At 42.1% G+C, this 23,778-nt stretch overlaps 2 protein-coding genes across 13 annotated transcripts in view; one reads left to right on the top strand and one right to left on the bottom strand.

The window, feature by feature from the left end:
* The window catches only part of FRYL (FRY like transcription coactivator), a 143,102-nt gene extending 122,267 nt beyond the window's left edge, over positions 1-20,835 (top strand). For 8 of the 9 annotated variants that reach the window (XM_082237969.1, XM_082237968.1, XM_082237964.1 and 5 more), the window contains 10 exons: positions 1,010-1,180; positions 4,022-4,275; positions 5,387-5,591; positions 6,653-6,802; positions 7,431-7,529; positions 12,413-12,481; positions 16,137-16,154; positions 16,927-17,037; positions 17,896-18,092; positions 18,812-20,835. In XM_082237969.1, coding sequence (XP_082094095.1) covers positions 1,010-1,180; positions 4,022-4,275; positions 5,387-5,591; positions 6,653-6,802; positions 7,431-7,529; positions 12,413-12,481; positions 16,137-16,154; positions 16,927-17,037; positions 17,896-18,092; positions 18,812-19,067 — 1,530 coding nt within the window. In that variant the 3' untranslated portion in view covers positions 19,068-20,835. The remainder of the gene's footprint in view (positions 1-1,009; positions 1,181-4,021; positions 4,276-5,386; positions 5,592-6,652; positions 6,803-7,430; positions 7,530-12,412; positions 12,482-16,136; positions 16,155-16,926; positions 17,038-17,895; positions 18,093-18,811) is intronic. The other variant, XM_082237963.1, reaches the window with a different exon arrangement.
* ZAR1 (zygote arrest 1) overlaps positions 1-23,778 on the bottom strand; it is a 35,279-nt gene that overhangs the window by 4,882 nt on the left and 6,619 nt on the right. The window contains exon 4 of one of the 4 annotated variants that reach the window (XM_082238271.1): positions 6,810-7,301. The exons of 2 other annotated variants lie outside the window; for them this stretch is intronic. In XM_082238271.1, coding sequence (XP_082094397.1) covers positions 7,275-7,301 — 27 coding nt within the window. In that variant the 3' untranslated portion in view covers positions 6,810-7,274. Of the gene's footprint in view, positions 1-6,809; positions 7,302-22,608; positions 23,679-23,778 lie in introns of those variants that run through there. One more of the 4 variants, XM_082238268.1, reaches the window with a different exon arrangement.

Raw genomic sequence — 23,778 nt, 5'->3', positions numbered from 1 at the left:
TTGTAAAAGACTTTCGGCTAAATATTCTGTGGTTCCTGCTCATTTTAATACCTGCCCAATTCTCACTAGTGGTCCCACTAATTGTTGTTCAGTTGCAATGGTAATATTGAAGTTTTATTACTCTGTTTTTTAGTACAGTGGTACCTCTGGTTGTGGACGGGATCTGTTCCGGAGCTCCGGTCGGATCCTGAGGTTTCCGCAACCGGGGGTGCCGCTTCTGCACGTGTGCTCAGCATGTAGAGTGCTTCTGCGCATGTGCGAGTGGCAAAACCCGGAAATATACTTCCAGGTTTGCTGCTTTCATAACCCAAAGTTTACGTTACCCGAGGGTAACATAAGCCGAGGTTCTACTGTAATGGGGTGTGTAAGAGAGAAAGTTAAAAAAATATTTAGTTGGTTTTTCAGATTAATCTTTTACAATCCATATCCAAGATACAACATAAAAACAAGATCCCAAAGAATCCCCTGGACCTCCCTCCTTCCCTTTGTGGGTCTTATTGTTAATCAGTTTCCTCCTGCATCTTTTATTAATAATCCAAATCTTTTCCATCTCCATTATATCCAAAATTCAACTTTAAACTACAAGTGTTAGTCCAGCCCTACTAATGATTTTAACCGTTTACAATGGTTTTTAAGATAAATCATAAATTTCCCCCAGTCCTTATTAAAATTTTGGTCCTCCTGATTTCTGAGAGAAATGTTTTAAATATTGTATGATATTTCTGCTTTTCAGCCATCTTGAGTTCCTTTTTGGATATAAGATTTTTTTAAAATAAAAAAAAGGAAAGTGCGTTTCCATTGTGCTTTATCAATGGAAATGTGCCTTTTGCTTTAAGAATAAAAAGTTTCCAATCCTCAATGTGTTTCCAACGTGGTAGATATACACAAGGTGGTAACTGAATTCGTAAGTAGTGCAAAATTTTGCCTGTATTTTGCTTTGTAATTAGCTGGAGGTGTTTGTGTTTATTTATTTTTTCTGCTGATCCTTGTTTTATTTTTGTCTCCTTAGGTAAACAGTGACTCAGCTGCTGATGACACAGCACTAGATAATTCTGGGTCGCTGCAACAGTCTCAAGATTCCACTAGCAGTGTTGGAACGGAAGAAGTGCTTCAAATCAGAGCTGAGACCCCAAGTTTGGAGGTTTCCCCTCTAGATAATGCTAGCAACCAGCTGCCTGAGGTGGGGAATAATGTGGGCTGCTGGTGCATGGCTGATTTGGGCTCTTTCTAGCACTGTATAGTATCTCTTTGCTTCCTTTCCGAAAGCATTTTCTTCTGTAATTGATTGTTTAATTGAACCGGTTGTGGTGGCATAAGGGAATGAGAATGTTTTCTGGAAACCAATCATTTCCTTCATGAACTAAAGATGTTCACCAAAGATTAAAAATAGGTTTGAGGGCGAATAATGGATATTTTGTGGTGCAGAACAATAATTGAATAAGCAAGATGGTTTTCTGGATGCAGCAATTATCTTCCTGTGGTCTTCCCTCCCCCCCTTCCTCCTCCCCCCATTTTTGCTTTGTCTTTGTGATTGGGTGCTTTCATTGAAATTTGAACCTCAGGCCAGCTGTGTTAGCAACTGGTTGATTCAGCTAGTCCATTTGAACAGGAGATCTATATGCTAGTGGCATTTTTTTTCTCTTAATGGAAATGCTATATGGAGTAAGCCAGATTCCCAGCTGGTAGCTGATAAGAAATCAGTGAGTATTTTAAGTTTGTGTTTGCCATTGCAAACATTTTTTTAAAAATATGCAATAACTTCAAAGATGAAGCAGTCCATCTCTGATCTGTAGTTCTTACTGGAAAAACTAAGAGTTAAACTAATCTGTACAAGAGTAGTTAATAACGCATTGTTTTTCCTCTTTTTCTGAGCCACTCAAAGCCATCATAAGACAGCTCTGGAGAAAAAACTGCTGCTCATGGCCTCTTAAGGTAGAGGTGGGGAACTGGATCTAGCCACTAGGCCTAAGTTCCCCACCTTCCACAGGCCAGTTTTGACAGATGGATGTGGCCACCCACCAGTCAATCACCTGGCGTCATAATGGCATCAGGTGATGACACCTGTCAAAGTTTGGCTGATGAGCAGTTACAGTGGCCTTCTTTGAAGGTGTGCCATTTCAAAGAGGGTTCCCCATTAGCACAGAGTGCTTTGCATTGAAACGGCTTGTGCAAACAAGAGCTCCCTCCCATTTCAGCAAGCCGTTTCACTGCAAACCGCTTTGTACTAGTGGAGCAATTCCTCTTTGATGGCACACTTGCAGCAACAAGCTGCTTTGCCAAGGAAGAAAGCTGTGTTTTAGCAAAGGGTTTCCATGCATCCTACTTCAGAAGAGCTGCCTTGACTGCACTGGGGAGTTCCCGGGGCCATAATGGATCTCTCCAGATAGCTCCACTTGCAAGGAACAATCTCACTTTAGGATCCTGCTCCATTGGAGCTATTTCCATACCTGTCACACCTCACATTACATATGCTATCAGGTATGGGGTTAGGTGGCCATGATTTGGGGGAAATGGTGTTGTGGGCCAGGTTAGGATCCCTGTCAAGCCAAATGGAGCCCCCAGACTAGAACTTCCCTACCCCTTTTAGAGGGTCAGATCAAATGGGCCCCTTCAACTTGACATATTTGCTCAACCTGCAGGTGATAGGGCCTTTAATTCATTCTGATGTTTCCAGGCAGTTGCAAAGAGCTTATTTGCCCCTTTTATCAGCCTTGCAAACTGATCAGATGCAGACACGAATTGCACTAGCAGCAGTAACTGGGGTGAAGGTAAGTGATAGCACAGCAGTCTCCCTAAAACAATTGGAGAGGAATAAGAGAGCTTGTGACAGGGCGCTGCCCTACAGAGCTAGTATTTAGGAGCTTTAACTTTGCTACATTGCATGATGAGCAGTGCCATTTACAAAACGTCTGATATATACAGGGCAGATTCTAATGTTGCAAGAGTGAACTTTCACCTGTGCAACAGGACCTTATCTGCCTCTTCTTCCCCCTTGCAGCACCCCCCCCCCCAAATCTGCTCTGTATGCTCACTTTACCCTCCAAAACAGAATTTGAGGGCCGACAAGGGACTGCAAGAGAAGAAGAGGGAGCACCGTTGGGCAAGCAGGTGTCAGTTCCACTTCAGCACAGATAGCTCTGGATACAACCCACAGTCTTTTTGTTGAATCCTTCAAAAACCTTTAGCCATCATATTCAGGGCTTTTTCCTGCTGGCCTTTGCAATAAGTACTATGATTCTTAAATTGTCACGAGTGTGAAGAATCCTGTTTTGATACAGGGTAAAAATGTGTGTGTTCTGTTTGGGGAAATTGCACTTACCTTTTAAAAATATAGGCTGTTTGAAGGCAGTAGATGTCATTATTCTTGGAGAACAGAAAATAATGACAATCGTCAAAATATTTGGTGTCTTTTGTTAAGTGAGCTTGTATCTTGTTGCTTGGACTAAAGCATGGTTGCATTCCATTGTGCATACTGTGGGAGAAGCATTCACCCCTTATCCTGCCAGTTTCTTCTTTGTAGCCTCGGTACAATCAGTAAGGCACATCTGTTAGAAGCTGCAGACGTAATTTCTGTTGAATGGTGCTAAAAGGAACAAAGTCCCATCCTCAGGATTTTACTCTCTTTTTTGCATTTAGCTGTCTAGTTTCACGATTCAGTTTATATACGGAAAGATGAAGTCTCCTAACAAGAGAAGCTTGCTGCTGACAGCAGAAGATTGTTTTCCTCTGCTTACTAAGCAACAAAGATATTGGGAATATGTTTTTTTGTGAGCAGTGTTTTGATACATTAAATATAATTAGTTACCTTAGAATACGGTGGGGAAGGTTTGCATTGCCTACTTTGGTTTTGTTTTTTTTGTTTTTTGACTGATACACTTTGCTGAGTTTTAGAATATTCTTTCTCTGTCAAGAAATAATGCAATTTAACATTTTGGGATTTTGAGATACTGCTCCTTAGCAGTATTTGATGAACCCATTTTACTTCTGGGTGAGTTTTAAGACTCTGCTGCTTGCTTTGCAGGATGGCAGTTCACCAATAAAGGATGAACAAGTTAGTACAGCTAGTGAAGATACTGGATCATTTGCTTTGCAAGAGCAGCAAGAGTCCTTGATCTGTCAAGAACCCCTGGAACTAGAAGAAACTCCTGAAATTCCAGAGCACCCCACTGCTGATAGTTATACTGAATCAATCTGTGAAGATGATGTTACCCTTGCCTTGAAAGAGTTAGATGAAAGATGTGAAGAAGAAGAAGCTGACTTCTCTGGTTTGTCTAGGTAAAACTGATTTGAAGCCATATGTATTTTCTTTCATTAAAGTAATATCAGTATTGATTCATTCACTATTGCCTTAGAGACCAGTTTATTTGCAGTAGCGCAGGTAGATAAATAGGTACCACTCCAGCGGGAAGGTAAACAGCATTTCTGTGTGCTGTTCTGCTTCGCCAGAAGCGGCGTAGTCATGCTGGCCACATGACCCAGAAGCTGTACACTGGCTCCCTCGGCCAATAAAGCAAGATGAGTGCTGCAACCCCAGAGTCGTTTGTGACTGGAGACGGTCAGGGGTCCCTTTACCTTTACGCTGCCAGTGGCATTCCAAGCCTCTAATTTCTGTGATGCTTTGGGGTTGTTTTACTGCTGGTCCGTGCTGCTGAAAAGTTCAAATTTGTCTGCACCTTCCTCACTCCTACTGCTGCTGCACTGCCAGGAAAAAAGCCAGAATATGGCTTATCATGATGCCCAAACCCTGGGTTCATGGTTTGCTTCCCCAAACAAATCACAAGTGGTAAGCCAAACTTCTTGTGGCTATTTAGAGAAACCAACCACAAGCCCAGGTTTGGATCTCATGGCAAGCAAACTGTGGCTTGTTTCATGGCAGCAGCTGGAGTGGGAGACTTTTTAATAGCATGCGCCAGCACACTGTGCATTCACATTACCCATTGTTTGTTTTTAACTAGGGTTGTACATGACATGAGAACTGGGCTCATGACATGACAATGGCATCATAATTCTTTCCTAAACTGCTTTTAGATAAAGTCCTAAAATAAGTAATGAAGGGTTTCCTCCCCAGATGTCACTAAATTTTTTTTTCAGGTGGGGGGAGACTAGCCTACCGCTTGGAAGAATTTATTCAGTTTCCGTGAATCCTTGTTAAGTTGAACAACATTCTTCTAAAATTCTGCTTTCTAGAATCTGCTGTATGTTTGAAACATTAGATAATTAAGTTAGCAAAACAGCAACTTGCTCTTTGTTTTAGGCCCTGCTTCTGACATCATTTCAAACTGATCTACAGGCCCGTTTTAGAATGCCTTGCACAATGCCAAGGGCAATAAGTCAAAAGATCTGAAACAGCATTTACTTAGCATGCTTGTTTTTGCTTTATTTACAGTCAAGATGAAGAACAGGATGGTTTTCCAGAAGTCCAGACATCTCCACCTCCTTCCCCATTTCTTTCTGCCATATTGGCAGCTTTTCAGCCACAGGCATATGATGATGAAGAGGAAGCTTGGCGCTGCCACGTTAATCAGATGCTCTCGGACACTGATGGATCTTCTGCTGTCTATACATTTCATGTGTTCTCTAGGTTGTTTCAGGTAACTATCCGCAATCTCTCTTTGTTTGCCATTTTTATTTTGAAACATCTAGTACTGAAACATTTGTGTTGGTGTGTATCTGATTTTGGGGAAGAGGGGCAGGGATGTTAAATTGTCACTGTTTACGATTCCTCTGTTAGAAAGCTACTTGTTTCCCTTAGCCACCATCAGAGGGATAGCCGTCTCTAGGGGTGAGACTTTCCACATCATGTATTGTCAGGTGACTGTGGCATTGCATAGATATGCTTATGAGGTGTAAAGTATTGTTCCTGTACATCTCCATGTATAAGAGTTGGCTGTCACTACCTAGAACTATTACCATGTTGATCATAGAACTGTAGAGCTGGAAGGGACCCTGAGGATCGTCCAGTCCAACCCCCTGCAGTGCAGGAATATGCAGGTGTCCCATACGGGGATCGAACCTGCAACCTTGGCACTACAGTGGTACCTCGGGTTACATACGCTTCAGGTTACAGACTCCTCTAACCCAGAAATAGTACCTCGGGTTAAGAACTTTGCTTCAGGATGAGAACAGAAATTGTGCAGCGGTGGCGCAGTGGCAGCGGGAGGCCCCATTAGCTAAAGTGGTGCTTCAGGTTAAGAACGGTTTCAGGTTAAGAACGGCCCTCCGGAATGAATTAAGTACTTAACCCGAGGTACCACTGTACAGTGGTACCTCCGGTTACAAACGAGATCCATTCCGGAGGCCCGGCCTTAGGCCGCAAACTCCTGGGTTTGCTTTGTTTACAACCCGAAAGTTACATTACCCGAAGGTAATGAAACCGAGGGTCCACTGTACACTCAAACAACCAGGCCCCTTTTAATGCAACATTAGAAGAGTGCTTCAGAAGATATTCTCAGTGTAATATGGTGATAACTCTCCCTTAGGATAAACTGATTTGCCCTGTCCCATCTGTTAAGACTGCACAATCCCACCCCCAAGCACAGGGAAAAGGGAAATTTAGGCTTACATGTGAACTCCCATTTAGCAATGTTGCCTGCCGTGCTGAAGAAAAGGAAGTGAAAATATTTCTCTGTCTTTCTAATATTCCCGTGTCTAGAACATTCAAAGGAAGTTTGGGGCTATAACACATGAATCCATCAGTTTTCTTGGGGAGAATCTACAGCGAATTGGAACAAAATTCAAAAGTTCACTGGACGTTATGATGATGTGTTCTGAATGCCCAACAGTTTTTGTGGATGCAGAAACGGTAATATCTTACGTTTATTAACACATGCTGAGCCTGTGTCTAGTGAACTTTGCTACTAAGGTACAGAATGTTCTGTGATTTGAGATGTGCAAAGAATCACTCCACTTAAAAATATTATAATGTTAGCTTCAGTGCATAAACTGGCTGAAGGTGACTTGGCTTCCTAAATTCTCTGTGGTTGCTTCAAGTAAATTTTTCCTTTCAAATGTCCAGAACTTTGTCATCTATCTGAATAATGTTTGAGGGGTAAAAGGTTGAAAGTCAAGTCTCAAATTCAGTGGATCTCTGATTATGAAGCTGTTTAGTACCAAAATTATAAGTGTGTATGTGTTCTATTCCTGTAACATCTGTAGCAGCACCTGTCCTTTGGAACTGCTGCCCATTACGCTTCAGGCAGATGCCGTATCTGTTGTGCTTTCAGTGCCTATTCCATGCCATTCTTTTTTCCAACCTGCTTTTTAAGTGAAGATCTTTATCCCAGTCTGAAACTGTATTGGATCTGAAATTAAAAACAACTTCATATGTAAAAATAATGGTTTTTACTGTTGAAATTGCTTTGGGATACTTTATGGGAAGTGATTCATAAGTGGAATACATGGCAATAATTAAGGCTATTTTTATATCACAGCTGATGTCCTATGGCTTATTGGAAACCTTGAAATTCAGTGTGCTCGAGCTTCAAGAACACCTGGATACTTACAATGCTAAAAGAGAGGCAGCAGAACAGGTAAATAATGCATTGTGGTGCCTGGCTTGTTGCATTGTGTGGAAAGAGGAAAAAGCTGCAAATTGCAGTTTTCCCAAGCCACACCCAGCTGCCCCACACTAGATTCAGATTAGCTATCGCTATCTCCCTTCCCCACCAGGCCAAAAAGGTTACCCACCTCTGCTCTAATAGATGGAGCACAACAACAAAAATTGCAGTGTGAAGTGCTTCTGTTCCGGGTTTGAGCCACTCCACTACATTCTCGTTCCCTCTGCTTTTTCTTTTCCTCCTTCCAACACTCAGTAAGCTTCTCATGTCCACTGAGCATGCTCAGTTCTTACTCACTTTTGAGGGAGGGGATGCTCCATGTTAGGGCGGGGGGGGCGGTTAGTAGGGTGTGCCCAATATACGACATTAAAATATTTGATTTCACCATTAATGTCTCTGGAGCTCTCACATACATCCTTGGGGACATTTTAAAATAGCTTATCATTGTAAACCAGGAATGACTCTATCCATACAAAGAGATGTATATCTATATCTTGTCTTTTCTATATCTTGTCAATCCATAGGATTTTTTAATATTGAATATTACATTTTACATCCAGATATCAGGTGGGAGTACTGCTCTCCCTAGGCGTTGAAGGCAGAAATCGTTGCTCTAATTGCAAAAAACTGAAGTGTTACCATGACAACCCCATCCACTTCCAATTTCTGCCTCACCTTGCTCTGTTGTTGGCTTCAGCTCCCTCCCCTTGTCATCAGCTCAGGCCTGTTAATTTTTTGCCTTTTGTGCCTGTGAATGTTGGAAACCTTTATCCACCTCCTCTATCTGGCTCTGTGGTTTTTTGCCCTTTGTTTTTTGCTGCCACCAGCCACCATGTTTTCTCTCTCACCTTTTCTCTTTGTTCCCTTCCTTGATTACCGTAATTTTCACTCCAAAACACGCACTTTTTTTGCTCCTAGAAAGTAAGGGAAAATGCTTGTGCGTGTTACGGAGCGAATGCACGGATCAGAGCCATGGCTGCCGTCAGTCAAGCAAAGCGGGAGCCGTTTACACGCTCTATGAGGCTCTCGCTTTGCTTGCTTTAAAGCGACCTGGAGCCGGGGAGGAGGGAGGGAAGGAGAGCCATGGCAGCAAAGCGGACACGGAGGAGGGACAGACTCTGCGCGCTCTCTAAACAGAGCAACGAGGCTGCAGAGGGACAGCAGTAAAGATAAAATTTAAGCAACCAGCAGCAAAATAAAACCAACCTCTAGCTCTGAGCCACGCAGTGAAAACCAGGAGGTAAAAAAAAAGGCTGGGGATGAGGGAGAGGGGAAAACTTCGCAAATCCCCCTGGGAGGGAGCAGCTTGTTTTCAGGCAGGATAGATTTGAGCATTGTCTGGGTCCTAGTGCCCCTATCTCTTTTTTGTGCTCCATTCTATTGCTGCTGGTGGCTGCTTATCACTCAGGCTGCAAGGAGGAGCGCTTTTACACAGCTAATGGCGAATCCCCTGCAATCCAAGTCCTCCTCACTTGCTCAAATCTATTCTGCCTCAAAACAAGGAGCGGAAGGAAAAGGCTGCAAACTGTTAAATGGGAAAAAACCCAGGCACAGGGCAAATACCTTAAGTATACCTTTAAAGCAACAGTGCTCTTTCCCTCCCTCTTCCCCGCTCAGCTCCCCGAAAAGCTCCTTCTCCACACACCCCACGCTGCTCCTTGTCTCTTGAGTGCTTTTCCTTCCCTCCCCACTTAAAACGTGGTTACAAAGCACGGATCCACATGGATCCTCAGGATTTTTGCACTGGGTCACCTCAAATTCACCATCAGATCACATGTCTGTGGCCACAGCATGAACCACAAAAATCATACATCCACTGTTTCATTTAGAATTTTTTTTCTTGTTTTCCTCCTCTAAAAACTACGTGTGTGTTGCGGTTGGGAGTGTGTTATAGAGCGAAAAATATGGTATTTAAAACTGAAAAAAAAAAAGTCTCATCTTCAGGTGCTCCCATTTGTTCCGGGCAAGACACTGCACACCTATGGGCAAATACAAACAGAGGTCTGCCATTACTGTATTACCCTTTGCTGTCTACCTGCCAAGACACAGGCCTCTGCTATGGCCCCAGTGTCAGATCCCCAGAGAGGAATGGCTGCTTCCTCCGTTACATCCACCTCTTTTGTGCTAACTGCTGGCTCCTTGTCATTTCATGCCTGGACAGAGCCCTTGGTTGAACTGGAGATTGGCGGCTCCAGCAATGGTAAGGGCTCTGAGCCCACTCAGCGCTTGGTGCACAGGCAGCATAAAGTGGCTGCTAATTTTTGTGATGAGGAAGGAAGCCAGGCAAACCTTGGTCAGCTTTTTACTAGGGACGCTTCCCCACGGCAGTTCTCCGGGTTTCAGGACTCTTCCTGTGTAGCCACACTGCAGGGTATCAGCAGTCTCTGCCTGTTTCTACTACGCAACTGCTCCTGTGAATGCCTTACAGGTTGATTTCCGGGTTCTTCACCTGTTGAAAGAAGCTTTTCTGACAGATCTAGCTAAGCCTTCATCTCCTCCTGCCCAGCCCGCCTCTGCTCCTCTTCCTTGAGTTGCCTCTGAAGGTCTTCATTGCTTGTACCAAGCCTTTCCGTCAGTCTCAGTCCTTTTTCATTTCATTTTCCCGTGTCTCTCTGGGCAAGAAAGTATCCTCTGCTATTTAAACGATGGTTGAAAGCCTGTAGTACTTTGGCATATAATGGTTTGCATTTGACTCCTCCAACCAAAATTATGACCCATTTGACTAGTTTGGACAGCGTTTTCCTTGAATGCTCCCTGGGTTAGTCTCAAAACCTTTACTAAACACTGTAAGGCAAGTGTCTGTGCTTTTCCAGAGGCAGCCTTTGGGAGCCATGTCCTCCTGGACCAATAGGCAGCATCTCATTCTCTCAATTGTTTGCCACCCTATTCAGGTCAAATTGGGTATGCCCCGCCTGATGTCGTGACATACATGGAAAAGATACTACTGGTACTTACCCTTGAATGGTTCCTCTACATGCATGTAGCTTGACATAAGGGTTTCACCATTTTTCTAGGCTGCCTTTCTCCATATGATTGGTGGCCCATTTTCTGTGTTACTTCGTGGTTCCTGGATAGGGAGTGTGACATGTTGGTTTTTTTTGTGTCATGCCACTGTTCTGTTTTTGGCACTTACTGTCTTGGCTTATCATAATAAAAACTGGCGGAGGTCATCATGGTAAGGTCTCAGGTTTTAGCAACTGGAGAAGCAATTTCCACCTTAAACCACTAGGTGGAGCATTACTCTTACCTGATGACATGTTACATACATGCAAGAGAACGCTTCATGGCAAGTACCAATAGTATCATAAGACTTTTAAAAAGTAACAATGTTAAAGGCAAACAACCTTGAGCTTTGAAATATTTTCAGAATGTTAGATGATTCTGATACAATGGAGAATTCTTGTAAATTATAGGGTTGGGAGGACATAGGCTTTGCATTAAGAACAGAGGTTGTTTTTCTGGGTGAAACATTGAAATTAATTCAAACCTGAAGGCTTTCTGTTGCTTCAAAAATACTCCTGCGACCCACTCAAACCTTTGCCCTGCCCTAATCACTCACCATTTCTTCACTGAAAAATAGGCAGAATACAGGAATAGATCCCCGGGCAATCTTTTGACACCATCACTACAGAAACCTCATGTTGAGAGCTTCTGGTACACTAGGATGACAGAGGTCATTCTGAAGTTACCAGACACTGGACTCTCTGTGCATAAACAATACACAGATGACTTGGATACTGTCAGTTAATAGCAATGCACAGAAAATAACAATGCCCCAAACCTAGTTGTGCTAGAATGCAAGTATAGCTAGGAAAGTATTAGTTCCCTGAAATACTGTTTTCACTACAGTTGAACTGTTAACCCAGTACAGAGGCTCCTTAAACAGGTAGGAAGATAGATGTATACATTGAACTGCTATGTATGCAAGCACTTCCATTGTGTTGGGCGGATCTGTGAGAGGACACACACAGCTGCTCCCAGCATTAAAGACAATGGCAAAGCCTCTTCACTGAGCAACTCCATGGGCATTTCAGCTTGGGCAAACAGAGTGTCTTGGATTGCAACCAGTCCAAGTGTGAAAAGGCAGTATTGCGTTCTGGTATATTAAAGTGGAGGAAGTAGTTTAACTGCAACTGGCACTACTGCTTGTCCCCTCATATTTCTATCACTTTTACTTGGGCAGGCTGAGATTCAGCCAAGACCCCCTGTGCAAGCTCTCCAACTTAGCCTAATGTTCAGGAGTGGAGCAGGTGGTATCAAAATCTAATATGCCTCTAGGAGTCAGCTATGTCAGAGAATCCTGTCTGCCTCTTGAGGTCAGCTTCAAGCTCACTTACTTGCCATTAGACTCTTTTGGATTGTGCATGGTAGATATTTTCTTCTGTTTTATAACTTTCACTTTATACTTCAGTGATTAGTAAGAAACCATTATTACATTGGATCATTGTCAACACTCCCACTGGAGGAAGAAGGGGCGGGCATTCTTTTGTCAATTCATTTTCTCCTATGCAGCCCCCGCTGTACCCAGAGATGTACTTGATGGGGGGAGAGACAGGAAGATGAGAGTCAAAAGGAGTTTGCAAGAGCGGGTTGGCAAAAGTTGGTTTCTGCCAAGTCCTCTCTGCTACCTGGCTAAAAATGAACCTTTCCTTCACCCCCATTAATAAACATCTCAAATATGAAAGAATAAGGATGTTACCCGACAAGATGTCCAATATGTCCATTATATCAGCAGGCTGTATTTATGATAATTTTGTGGTCCACACAAAATACAATCTCTCTGTTCTTCAGGCTCTTGCAAGCATCACTGGGTGGTTGTGTTTTTTTTGTAATCATGCTTGTGTTTTATTTTGTAGTGGCTGAAAGATTGCAAGAGGACATTTGGTACAGATGATGGTATTCATGGAACCACTACAGATGCTCAGGTAGGTGTCAGGCCCTGGTCACTGGGTCCATTTTATGCCATTCATTAATATGAAAACCTTGTGTATGCCACAGTAGCAGTCATATTCCCAGACTGATTAAAGATTACTTGTAAAGGTTTTCATTTCAGTTATCACAACTGTCTGAGGAATTTTATGAAGCATTGGCCTGAGAATAATGGATTCTCCATCTTATTGAAGTGAGGAGCCAGGCTCTGGGTCTGGGCTTAATAACACTGAGCAGATAAGCAGGACAGATAGCATCTGCGTACCAAAACACGTCTGCCTTTTATGCAGCTGCTGTTGCAAGCGAGAGAATTGGTATGCTGCATCTCTGCTCATCAGATAAATTACTGTCTGGACCAGAAGCCGTGCTGGATCTAATCTAATTAGTCCTGGGCACATACCTATGACCCGTCTAGAAGGGTACATTTAAAACAATTACTGGAGTGATGAAAATCTTGCCTGTTGTATTTGCAAAGGGCTTTCCAGAACATTACAGCTGTAGCACTTGGAACTAATAGGTGCATGAAAGAAAGCACTACAGGAACATCTTTGCTAAGGCTTTTTAATACTTAATACCACAACATTACCAAGTATGCAACAACAAGAACAATATTTCAAGTAAATGCTTGCAACTGTCATGGTATTATGAGGATAGTGCTCTTTAGCACCCTGATGGTTACACTGTGGGGTGCTGCCGATGGTATTTAATATCAATATGAATCAGCTGGGAGTAGTTTGGGGGCAAGATGCCATCAGTAGGTAGATGACACTTGATGATACTTCTCTAATATTTGACTCGAGAGAGGATATGGTGTGCCTAGATGCAATGGTGGGACGAATGAGGGGAAATAAGCTGAGGTTGAATCCTGGCAAGATGGTTGCACTGTGAGTGAGCTGTTCCCACGTCTAAGGAATTGGTTGACTGCCTGCCATGGACAGGGCTGCTCTCCTTCTGAAGGAGCAGCTACACAGGCTGGAGGTACTTCTGGATCCAGCCTTATCACTGGAGGCCCCAGTAGCTTCAGTGCCTAAACGGGCCTTTTACCAGCTGCACTTGGCATGACAGCTTCAGCCGTTCCTGGACTGGGAGAGCTTTACCACCATAGTTCAGGCACTACGCAAGATTTAATTATTGCAAGGCACTCTATATGGGGCTTCCCTTGTGCTTGGGCCAAAAAAATGTAGCTAGAAGCAGGGTTTTTGTAGAGCTACTCAGAGCTTTCTTTTCAGCAGGCTTCTCAATTTTTTACTTCATACCTTCTGGTTTTTCCCCCTTCTTCTCCCCTTATTAATGAATGTATTTATTATTTAATTGTATTTGTTGACTATTCGCTAAAAAGAAGAAAATCACAAAGTGGTTTCCACTGCAAATAAAACCTGAGATAAATCAATACAATATAAAAATAGCTACATACATTAAAACCCAAATAATACATAATCACAAAGCAGTAGCAAAATGAGAAACAAATGGCCCAGCGCCTGGCATTAGAAAACCCCCAAAGCCAGGATAAATAAATATAACTTAAGCTGACGATGAAAGTGGAATACCGGTGGTGCATAGAGCATAATTGCATCAGGGTGATGAAACTGCTTGTGACAGTATTGTCTTCTGTGCTTATCCTCTAACATTTGTGGGGTCAGACCAAAGGTTAATGTACGGAAGTTTCTAAAGAACCTGCACTCTGGAAGGTTTTGCTTCATCACCCTCCCCAACTTTTACTGAAAAACACTTGTTGCAAAAAAAATGTATTGGGAAACAGAGTCTGATCCTCTGCATCTTTTGCAAGGGGGGGGGGACACCTTGCCCCATTCCTCTGGCCCTGTTATCGCCTCCTTTGCTGGGTTAGCAGGGTTTGCCTGCTCTGTTGGTGTGAGGTAAAGGTTCCTCACAGTGCAAGACCACCAGCTGGAGAAAGAGTGGGGAAATGGGTGCTAGGTAAATGGGGCTCCTCCCACAGCTCTGCTAACACTGAAACACAATTGCAGTGCCAAAGATCATAATGTTGAATACAGGTGCGTGGAGAGGCTTAGGGAGCAGAGCTGGCTGCGGGACAAACCTACAACAAAAGTGGGGCCCAGTATTTGAGTTTTAATAGAAGCAAGCTATATTTATCAACGGGGACGCGGGTGGTGCTGTGGGTTAAACCACAGAGCCTAGGACTTGCCGATCAGAAGGGCGGCAGGTCGAATCCCCGCGACGGGGTGAGTTCCCGTTGCTCGGTCCCTGCTCCTGCCGACCTAGCAGTTCGAAAGCACGTCAAAGTGCAAGTAGATAAATAGGTACCGCTCCGGCGGGAAGTTAAACGGCGTTTCCGTGTGCTGCTCTGGTTCACCAGAAGTGGCTTAGTCATGCTGGCCACGTGACCCAGAAGCTGTACACTGGCTTCCTCGGCCAATAAAGCGAGATGAGCGCCACAACCCCAGAGTCGGCCACGACTGGACCTAATGGTCAGGGGTCCCTTTACCTTTAGCTATATTTATCTACAAGAAAGTATTTCGTGGATGAAGGGGGACAATTGGTCTCTAGGGACCGTTCATCCTTTAAGATCAATTCTCCACATACGCCATGGGATTCCTTTATTCTGTATTAAAAGATCCTTTGGAAGTGAAACTTTTTGGCCGAGAAAACGCTTGCTATGTGGTGCACAGCCTCCAAGCCAAACCTTCCCCCCTCCTTCCTGTTAGGGCTCCAAGCAGGTTTTCTTGCTTCCTCTCAGCCCTGGCCAGTTGAGAGCAGGATATATACGTTGCCCTTAGCCCCAGCCCCAGTTGTTGTTTTTTGTACGTGTGTGTTTCAGGGGAAAGGGGGGGTCCCTCCCCAATATTTATTTCTGCAAGGATGAATGCTTGCTGTCTTGTAGAAAACCTATCCTGCCTTTCCCTCTCCCTCCATTTTGGGTCCCAGTCTATCTGCACATAAACTCTGTAGTCTGCTAATATAGGAAATCATTTGGCTGTGTTGATACACCTTGAAATGCATGAGGTTTCTTTTATCTTTTTAATGAATATATGCATGCAGCTCTTTCCTTTCCAATTTCCGTATTTTTCGCTCTATAAGATGCACTTTTTCCCCCTCCAAAAATTAAGGGGAAATGTGTGTGCGTTTTATGGAGCAAATGCAGGCTCCTTGGCTTCAGCGATAGCAACACGAAGCCTCCGAAGCGCAGTGGGAGCACTCCCTCCGAGCTCCAGGGGCTTCAGGTTCCTTCCGCTGAAGGGTAGGTGCCCCTTCAGCTAAGCGGGAGGAGAAATGGAAGGGACTCTGTTTCGCCTGCCGCTTCACTGAAGGGGCGCTGCGCAGAGAGGAGTTTTTTCCCCTTGTTCTCCCCCTCTAAAACAAGGTGCGTCCTATGGTCAGGTGTGTCCTGTAGAGAAAAAAATACGGTAAATGTGAGAATTTTACAAATGCCCTCTACTTTACGCTATATAATTTTGTCATATTGCATGAAAGCAAGACAAGTAGTACATCTACAAATTCAGTTATCTTTGAATTCTGCCTAGACTTTTTACACACAGTGAAGCTTTCTTTGAACGTTATTCTTCTTTTAGTTTATATGGGACATCTGAGACCCTATTTAAAATGATCTTCTATACTAATTCATGATCTTTTTTCCTTTTTGTATTTTTGTGACCTGCTCACGTTCTTGCTTAGCATTTGGAAATTCTAGCAGTAAGTGATGGCTCTTGATTTATCAAATATTTAACCATGCCAGTAAAGAAACTGGTTTCATTTTTGTCTCTTGTCCATTTGTGATATAGCTGTGTCTCATTTAGATTACAGAAATAGTGTTTGCTTCACTTACCTATATAGTTCTAACTCTTAAAATGCCAGTCCCTTTTAGATGGTAGATTAGTAGCAAGTGATTCCATTACCATTTGCTTTGCTGCTTTGGTGTAAAACAATCTTAACACCCATCTCCCCTGTGATACATACATGTGAAAATATGCAGAGAAGTAATATTGCAATTTTGTTCAGGAATTTATTGCTTTTACAGTTGTCATGCTACTGTAGAACTGGAAAGCTTAAGAGTGTATATTTTAATAAATGTATTAACTGTGGGAAGAAACAATGTGCTTGAACATAAATACCATATTTTGATATGTGGCCTAGAATTAAAACTGACATCACCAGTAGAAATAGAAGCAATTTCTTCCCTGCTAGAGCATGGCATTTCTGAAATGTCATGAGAATCCCTTTCTGTTTTCTTTGTTGTAAATACAATTGCCCTTCTTAAAAGGTAAAGTTATAAGGGCAACACCACTTTTTAATTATACATCTACAGCTTTCATTAGCTTCTTACTGCATTAGCTTGTGAAAATAACTATTTTTTATATTGCAAATTATTCACTAGACAAGCAGTGTGTTACTTTATTGTCTGATTATTATATAGTTGATAAATATACTGAATTTAAGATAATAACCTTGGTTTTTTCATTTACAGGAGTTGGAGTTGTGCCGGAGGCTATATAAGTTGCATTTCCAGTTGTTGCTTCTCTTCCAAGCATATTGTAAACTTATCAGCCAAGTGGATGTAGTTAAAAAAGAGGCAGAGGTAAAGAAAATACCACAACGTTTTTAATAGTGTTTGTTAAAAGTGAACTGCTTGAGATGGTCAATTTTGTTTTAAGAGGATAAAACAATCTGACTTACAAGGTTAATCACATTTGTAAAGGACATCAGTTTCCATTATGAGCATTCTGTACTCTGTCTTCTAATGCACATTTAATGGTACATAACCAATTTTCACTTTATAATTTCAACCATCACCCAATTGCAGTTGGATTGATGTCAAAGTTTCTGATACACATATACCAAAATTTCCAAGTTTGTATTGTAAGCAGTTAAGAGTTGGAAGGGACCCCAAGGGCTATCCAGTCCAGCCCCCTGCAATGCAGGAAGCTCAGTGAAAGCATCTATTACAAGATGACCATCCAACCTCTGTTTTAAAAACTCCATTCCACCGTCAAACAGCTCTTAGTCAGAATCTTCTTTCTTGTAACTTGAAGCCATTGGTTCGGGTCCTATGCTCCAGAGCAGGAGAAAACAAGCTTGCTCCATCCTCCATGTGACAGCCTTTTAGCTAGATGGCTCTCAGTCTCCTCTGATCCAGGCCAAACAGGCTCAACCATTCCTCTTAAGGCTTGGTTTCCAGACCCTTGACCATCTTGGTCACTATCCTCTATATACGTTACAGCTTGTCAATATCCTTCTTAAATTTTGGTGCCCAGAAATGGACACAGTACTCCAGGTGTGGTCTGATCAAGGCAGAATAAAGTGCTTGAGGTACTTGTGTGAGCAAGCATTTAACCCGAAATATGCCCGGATTACAAATTAAAAAAAATAACCCTCTGTCCCCACTGCTTAAATTGTTTTTAGTACAAAAGCTTAAGTTTATCTTCTTTTGTTTTAGGTAATAAACATGTCAGAGGAGCTTGCACAGCTAGAAGCCTTTCTGAAGGAAGCAGAGTCTGCTTCTGACAGTGGTATTGAAGAAATGGAAATTCCAGAAGCTTCCCAGGCCAACACTGAGACTGCCATTCATTCTCTCATTGAAACTTTGAGGAATAAAGAGTTTATGTCTGCTATAGTACAGGTCAAAGCTTTCAGGTACAATTTGCTAATATTCTCATTTGAAAAGGATAAAATTGAGAGGGACCTTTATGCAATGGCTTACTTACATCAGTATATTTCTTATCAATACAATTGCAAGGTACCGTATTTTTCGCCCTATAAGACGCACTTTTTCCCCTCCAAAAATGAAGGGGAAATGTGTGTGCGTCTTATGGGGCGAATGCAGGCTTTCGCTGAAGCCTGGAGAGCGAGGGGGGTCGGTACGCACCGACCCCTCTTGCTCTCCAGGCTTCAGGAAGCTATCCGCTAGCTGTGGGAGACCCAGCTCTCCCAGGGCTAGCGGAGAGCTTGCCTGCACCCAGAAGCTTGGGGCGCGCTGAGCTCTGCACGCCCCAAGCTTCGGGGTTAGCGCAGCGCTCCGCTAGCCCTGGGAGAGCCGCGCGGCTCTCCCACGGCTCGCTAACTGCTTGCCAGCACCCAGAAGCTTGGGGCGCGCTGAACTCCGCACGCCCCAAGCTTCGGGATTAGTGCAGCGCACCTGGGGGGGGGGATTCCTTTATTCCCCCCCAAAAAAACTAGGTGCGTCCTATGGGGTGAAAAATACGGTAACTCCAAACATGGAGTTAAGTTCTCTCATAACTGTAAGGCATAATAGTTTTTAACCTAGAATTTTGAAGCAAGCCTACTTTATTAAAAAATGGAAATATGATAAACTTCTTTATAAGACATTAAATGCATCTTTTCTGTTTTTCCAGATGTATTTGGCCCAATGACATATTTGGCAGTTCTGAAGATGACCCAGTACAAACATTGTTGCAGATATATTTCCGTCATCAGACCCTGGGCCAGACTGGCAGTTTTGCAGTAGTTGGCTCCAAACAAGATATGTCAGAAGCCAGCTCAAAACTAATGGAACTAAATTTAGAGATCCGGGAGTCACTGCGCATGGTGCAGTCTTATCAGCTTCTGGCAAAACATACAGCAGTGGGAAGTTTGAGCACTGGATTTTAAAAACTACTGTCCCACAGAGAAGAACTGAAATGGTCTCAATATTATCAAGCACCTTTTCATATCTGTTGAAACTTGCTGTTTGTGACAGAAAGCATACCTGTGATGACCAGTGAAGTACTGGGAGCAAGCTATGTTATTCAGAAATGAAGGTTTTTGAAACCTCATAGCCATCACCTTAACTTTTTCTTAAACAGTAGCTGTGTATGGACAGTATGGACACTTTTTGAAAATAACTATATACAAAACTGCATTAGAAGAAAAGGGCTAAAAACAATGCCTACAAATGCATTATTGTCTTCAAAAACAGAAATGTAAGACTTGTTGCAATAATGGCCTCTTGATAGTGAGACAATTAAAAGCAGGTAAATGAGGCTAAAAATCAAGGCTGGTTATTTTGGCTGAAGACCTGCGAGGCTTCTTCGCTTTCAAGCAGCAAATAAATCATCAGGTGATGCCAAATTAATACACTTGGCAATGTCATGAGGAATGTGCTGTCATACTGGAGCTGGAAAGACTGCAGACTCCATTGATTTATCAATGTTGTATTTACTCTACCTTCGTCTATAATGGTGAATTATGTGTGAAAGTAGGAATGAATGGATATCTGACAATTGCATTTTGAAGGTATGGATGTTTGATATGGTCTGAGCATGCCTAAAAAAGCACTGCAAGATTATTTTTGGAAGAAAAAAAAATATTTTATTAGATTTAACTCCTTAGTCTGTAAATGTTATGGCATTTAATAATATTTTAAACTGGAATTATCCAGTTTTCAAAAAGAAATAATATATCTAACTCGTTTGGAATGCTGCTCAGTTCTCTGATCAGCGCTTATTACAAATATTGATAACGACTAACCAAAAAGTAGCTGCCTGCAGAGACTTTAAACTGTATATTAAAAGATATATGTTGCTCCTCAGCAACTCATTAGAAAAGTTAACTTATTTTATTCTGTACATACTCTAGAAATTGTATAGTGTAAAATCCAGTATTTTTCTTGTACAATTGTGCAATGCACTGTTACATGAGAATAGTGTATAAAGCTGGGGGGGGGAGGGGGAGAGAATAGTGGCTGTTAAAGGAATACATGATCTACATCTGTGTATTCTAGAGTTCAAGAAAAGGTGTAAACTTGCTTGTATTTTCATGATAATGCTTAGGAATTTGGGACTGTAGAAGGGAGAGACCACTGACTACCAAAACCTACAATATACTTTAGAATTCCTTGTCAAAATCTTGTAGCACAAAATAAACTGGATTCTATTGGAACCAAAACTTTTTTAGAAGCAAAAAAGTATGAATGTCTCATGATTCCTGAAGGAACAAATGCCCTGTATTTTATGCATCTCTCCTACCCACTGTGATGTTAAAGCAAAAAAAATGGGCTCTGAAATGTCAGGGTGTAGAATGTAGACATGAAATCTCTTATCATGGCCTTTTTTCCACTGGGGAAATGGGAGTAGACATGTAATTATGCTGAAATACATTAAATTAAGGCACTGTGCATACCATTGGACTGCTGACACAAGTTCTGTTACTTTTCAAAATCCACACATTCATAATCACTGTATTATTTTTTACCCTGATATAATTTAATTATTTTGAAGGCTCTGTGGTACTGTAGATTATGTTCCTAATTATTTAATACACTTTTAAAAGGGGGATGTGTAGTTTTTAGTGGTGTATTATACTTTTTACATCTTCTATTGGCCTTTTTGTGTTTCTTTTTGCTTTGGGGAGGGTTGGTAAAATAAAATCTCATATCTGCTACCTTGTGTATTTTCTGAAAAGGATTGTGGGGTATGTATGCAAACATTTAAATAGAATAAAGTGATATTCCTAAGAAGTCCTGCATACGGTTTGACAACCTTAGCAGGCTTATAAATAGACTAGCTATAATAAGAGACAAAGATACAATACACATCCTCTAACCAAACATACATGATGTATGCAGTGCTGTAATTGCACTGCATGACTTACTAGGTGTAAGTGTAGATAATAAATAAAAGAGCTGTAGAGAGAGAGCTGCTCCAAAACTCTGCATGATGTGGTGGTTCTCCCGAGTTATTTATTTGTATATGTTACTGATAGTTCAGAATTGAGCCAAACTTATTTTTGTGCCAATGGGGGGGGGGGGGAGAGAGATCCATAGCTCAGTGGTAGAATATAATAGATAAATGCATTGCAGTCCAAATTCAATCTCTGGTACCTCCAGTTAAAGGATCTCCATAACCTTGGGAGCCTGGAGTGCTAGTTCAAACGCAGGCAAGGTGAGTAAGATGTATAAGGAGGATCTGCATGCAAGTACTTGGAACAATCAGTGAGACAACAATAAACATTTTCATTTATAAGCTTCTCCCACTGAAATCACTGGGACTTCAGAGATGCTTTTCATTGGATTGGGCCTAAGGAGATGCTACTACACAGAATAGGGAAAGGCGCTTGAGTGGCTGAAGGGATCAGTAGCAGTAGGACAAGGCCTTGACTATTGAGAAATCTCCCATCCCTTAGTGAATTCAATATCCCACATCCCCACTCCCGTTGCTGACCAGGAAGGAAATATTTGCAGGACAAAATTGCAACACATATTCCTGTGTGGCACTGCTGGACTTTTAAAAAAGTTGGGAAATATATTGTATCACTGAAAAACATGCTGTACAAACTGCTGTACAACAAAATCTGTAAGATGCATGACACACATTGAATAAACAAGTAATCATTTGATGGGGCAGTTTTGCTTGATGGGAGGTATTAAAGAGGAGTTGGAGTGTGCCCAGTTAACACTACAACCTATTTTCTTGCAATCATAGTAGCTTCTATCCAGAAGCAAGCCCTGGGTAAAGTGTATCAAGCAAGCCATTTGAAACTTCAGAACCTTAGCACTTAAAGTTGATACTAGAAAGCAGGTATTTAGCAATACACAGCAATTTGGAAGTATAAACGACACTACATATTAGTATTTAAAATGACTGCAGCACGGATCATGTAGTTCTAGTAGTGTGGCCAGTGACAGTTTCAGCTGCCTCTGATAATCTTAAAACCACTTTAACCAAACCGTAATTCCCTAGCCTTCCATAAATAATAGTTACACTATATCAACTATACTGACATAGCATAGTATGTAACAGTTATAGCAGCAAAGCATGGTTTCCATTTGAGAATGTGCAACAGTGAGCCTTAGGCTCATATGCTGTCCAAGTACTAGAAGAGAAAGTTTAAAGCTTCCATTTGCAACCACCAACAGACTTCTGTTTTCAGATGTAATAGGAAACAATGGCAAATTGAAGCTTTAAGCTTCACTTCCTAACAGGAGTGGTGGCATGGAAGCCCAGGGATCACTGCGAGTCCATTCATGTAACGCAGGGGTGGCCAACTCCCGAGAGACTGCTATCTACTTTCAGAATTAAAATCTGCCAATGATCTACCCCCGTTTTTTGGGGGGGTGTTCAGGTCAAAGTTCCATTTTGGGAGGCGAGGGTTTAAACGCAAGGGTCAAAGGAAAAAGTCACTCGCTTTGAATGAAAACACCCACAGAGAGAAATGAAATAGTTACAAGCCATGATGAAGCATCACAATCCCTTTATTTATACATTCACTCAGATAGCGCCTCATCATGAAAGTTGTAGGTAACGTTTAGAAGCATGCCATTCACTGTCTTGGCTCAAGACAGAGAATCTTAATCTCTCAATTTTGGATGATGGCCAGCCATTAGACATATCCTGCCACTCACCTACAAACTTAAACTGGCATTGGTCGGAAATAGTTATCCCATTGTACCAAATACTGTACCCACTGTACCTATCAATATTCAGCTATGCATACAACTTAGATCCAGAACAATTGTCTAGTTTTTACCCAGCACCATTCAAGTACATCTCAGTTGAAGAAATCTAAAGGACTATACATCACTGCCTCCTACTTCTAGCATTAAACAATTCACTGCTATTCCACCCCTTTTCATATCAGTTATATATTTGATTCTCCAGAAATTTTAACTATTTTCCATAACTTTACCTGCCCTGTACAGAGCAATTGTCAACGTGAAACTCATACATACAATTACATTTCCCAGTTTGGGGCCACTTAAGTGTGCATTAGGTTCTACATAGAAGCATTTCATAGCAAGAGGGTAACAAGGAAAAGCCTGGTACACATTCCTCCACACAGATGGGTAGGAAGGTTTAAATAAGGCTCTCCCATCACCAGCAACACCACCCTCTTTTTGCTGAACTTGCTTTTCAAGTCTTCTCTCCAAAAAAATCTAGCTGAGTCACAGTATGCCAGGCAGAGTCCCTCCCCCTTAATACAATTACAAAAAATGAAGTGGACATTAGATTGCATTAGGATTCACAATTGCTTTACTACAGCTTCATTGGCAGGCTTCCCACTGCTGCAGCCTGCTGTTTCCAAACAAAATATCTGCGTCATTGCAAATTTGTATTAAGGATTCTTTCGCTACTATCCTGCTCAAATAATATATTTAAAACTAAATGTACTATCACAAGAGAGACGTTTGCCTTTGCACCTTCCACAGAGATCCTGACGGTGGGGTCTCTTGGGATCTACATGGCGCAATTTCACAGGACAGACGCACCGTGTCTGCTTGCAACTCTGAAATGGGACAGAAAGAGGCACAGTATCTGAAACTACTACAAGCATCCATGTACAAGTTCCGCAGATAAAATATGCTTTAGGAGCCTGCATAGGTATA

Source organism: Podarcis vaucheri, assembly GCF_965113315.1.
Source record: "Podarcis vaucheri genome assembly, chromosome: 9".
NCBI lineage: Eukaryota > Metazoa > Chordata > Lepidosauria > Squamata > Lacertidae > Podarcis > Podarcis vaucheri.
Note: the sequence above shows the minus strand (reverse complement) of the source record. Positions and strands in the feature narration are given on the sequence as shown.